This window comes from Colobus angolensis, unplaced genomic scaffold (assembly GCF_000951035.1).
Source record: "Colobus angolensis palliatus isolate OR3802 unplaced genomic scaffold, Cang.pa_1.0 Scaffold34, whole genome shotgun sequence".
NCBI classification, from domain to species: Eukaryota; Metazoa; Chordata; class Mammalia; order Primates; family Cercopithecidae; genus Colobus; species Colobus angolensis.
In genome coordinates, this window is record NW_012116710.1 from 4,962,148 (window position 1) to 4,964,394 (window position 2,247).

The following is a 2,247-nucleotide window of genomic DNA, read 5'->3' on the forward strand; positions in this document are numbered from 1 at the left end:
GGGGGAGTGGCTGCGCAGGTGCCGGCCCTTTGCGCCTGCGCCCTGCTAGCCCTGCCTAGCCAGGTGCGCCCCGCCCCCTCCCTACCCTGCCACCTTCGGGAGCCGCTTCTAAAGGCGTTCGCCATTGGCTCTGGCGACCCCTGCGCGTTGGAAGGTGTAGCGGGGCTCTGAACGCGCGAAGGACCGTTGAGTGTCGCAGGCGGCGAAGGTGCGAGTGAGGAGCAGACCCAGGCATCGCGCGCCGAGAAGGCCGGGTGTCCCCGCACCGAAGGTCCAGAAAGGCGACTTCCGGGGGCTTCGGCACCTGGTGGACCCTCAGGGAGCGCCGGCACCTGAACGCTAGGCGCTCCAGTGCGCGTGCGCGGCGAGGGGCTTCCCGCACCTGATCGCGAGACCCCAACGGCTGGCTGCTTGTGGCGTCACATGCGCGTCTCGGCGGAGCGGGCAATGGCGCAGCTGTGCGGGCTGAGGCGGGGCCGGGCGCTTCTCGCCCTGCTGGGATCGCTGCTCCTCTCTGGGGTCCTAGCGGCCGACCGAGAACGGAGCATCCACGGTGAGGGCCGGGCGGGGAGGCTGGAGGCGGGGCGCAGGGGGCAGGTTCTCGGGGGTCAACGGGGGTCTGAGCAGGGAGAACTGGCCGGGGAGGAAACTGAGGGCGACCTGATGGCGTTCAGCGGGTGTGGTGGAACCAGCCCTGGAGGATTGAGCCTTGAGATGAGGTTTGGGAGCCCTCGAGAGCGAAGACGGGCGGAGGAGCAAGGGTTAGGAGAGTTTCCTTCGGGTGAAGGAAGAGTCTAGGGGTATTGACCAAGAAGGCGTGGCACTGTCCCTTCCTGTGGCAGGAACGGGGTGAGCAGCCGCCCTGAAGACCTGCCTCCTCCTGGCGGTGGAAAGTTCCATGGCCAAAGCCCAGGGAGAGGCCAGGCCTGTGAGAGGGTGGGGGTTGGATTGGGTGACCTGGTGGCCGTTTTAGACTCAGGGAAGAAGCCCACCTCACCCCTGCCTCTTTGGAGATTGGACGAGAGCCTCCCCCGAAGTTTTTGTAGTTGAGTTGCAGTAGGTGCCCGAGAAGGAAGGAGCAAGAAAGGAAACAAGCACTGGGGAAGAGGAAGCTCTGCTGAGGCGCGAGAGTATTGGCAGCTGGGGTTGGGTTCTTTGAATTGGTCCTTAGAAGTCGGTGGCGAATCAGGTGATTTAAACCTCTACACTCTTAAGGAAGTGTGGTCTGAAAGGTCTCTTTGAACAAGTGTTATTATAACCTTAACTGCTTCAGACAAGCACCAGCGGGTTTTGAAAAGAGCTCTCTTGAAAGAATTCGTTGATTCAGCAAAACTTAACTGAGGCCCTGCTACGAGTCAGGCACTGGCGCTGGTGATAACAGTTAACTCACGAGCTGGGTTCCTGCATTCACAGAGCTAATATTCTAGTGGGAGAGGCAGAGCTAGTGAAGGTTTATTTTATTTTTTTGAGACGAGTCTCGCTTTGTCGCCCAGGCCGGAGTGCAGTGGCCCGATCTCGGCTCACTGCAAGCTGCGCCTCTCGGGTTCACGCCATTCTCCTGCCTCAGCCTCCGAGTAGCTGGGACTACAGGCGCGCACCACCACGCCCGGCTAATTTTTTGTATTTTTAGTAGAGACGGGGTTTCACCGTGTTAGCCAGGATGGCCTCCATCTCCTGACCTCCTGATCGGCCCGCCTGGGCCTCCCAAAGTGCTGGGATTACAGGCGTGAGCCACCGCGCCCCGCTAGTGAAGGTTTAAAAAGCACTTGCCATGAGATTAAGTTACTGAGAATTAAATGAACCAGGTGAAGTACACCAACAGGGTGACGTAAGATGTTGGGGGTGGCTTTAGCTCAGGTGGTCGGTGGAGGTCTCTGTGAGGAGGGTGACATATGAGCTCTAACATGAAGAATGAGGAGGCAGTAGCCATACAGAAGACCTGGGGGACCAGTGTCCAGTTGCAGGCAGTAGAGTACAAAAGCCTTGAAGCTGGAACGAGCTTGGTTGGGTTCAGGGAAAAGACAGAACCAGCCTGGCTGGAGCAGGCGTGAAGGAGGGGGGGACTGGAGGAGAATGGGAGGTGGGAGAGGTAGGCTGCAGCCAGTTGGCCTAGGGCTTTATAGACAGATACTGGGTGCAAAGAGAAAGCAGTCTGGATTTAGGACTAGATCTGTTAAAAAAAAAAACCAAAAGGCCAAGGCTGGGCGCGGTGGCTCACACCTGTAATTCCTGCACTTTGGAAGGCCA

General features: G+C 58.9%; 1 protein-coding gene across 2 annotated transcripts in view; it reads left to right on the plus strand.

The window, feature by feature from the left end:
* The first annotated feature begins 8 nt into the window (after nt 1-8).
* Nucleotides 9-2,247, plus strand: part of SPINT2 (serine peptidase inhibitor, Kunitz type, 2) — a 47,520-nt gene continuing 45,281 nt past the window's right edge. For both annotated transcript variants that reach the window (XM_011952380.1, XM_011952381.1), the window contains exon 1: nt 9-553. In XM_011952380.1, coding sequence (XP_011807770.1) covers nt 424-553 — 130 coding nt within the window. In that variant the 5' untranslated portion in view covers nt 9-423. The remainder of the gene's footprint in view (nt 554-2,247) is intronic.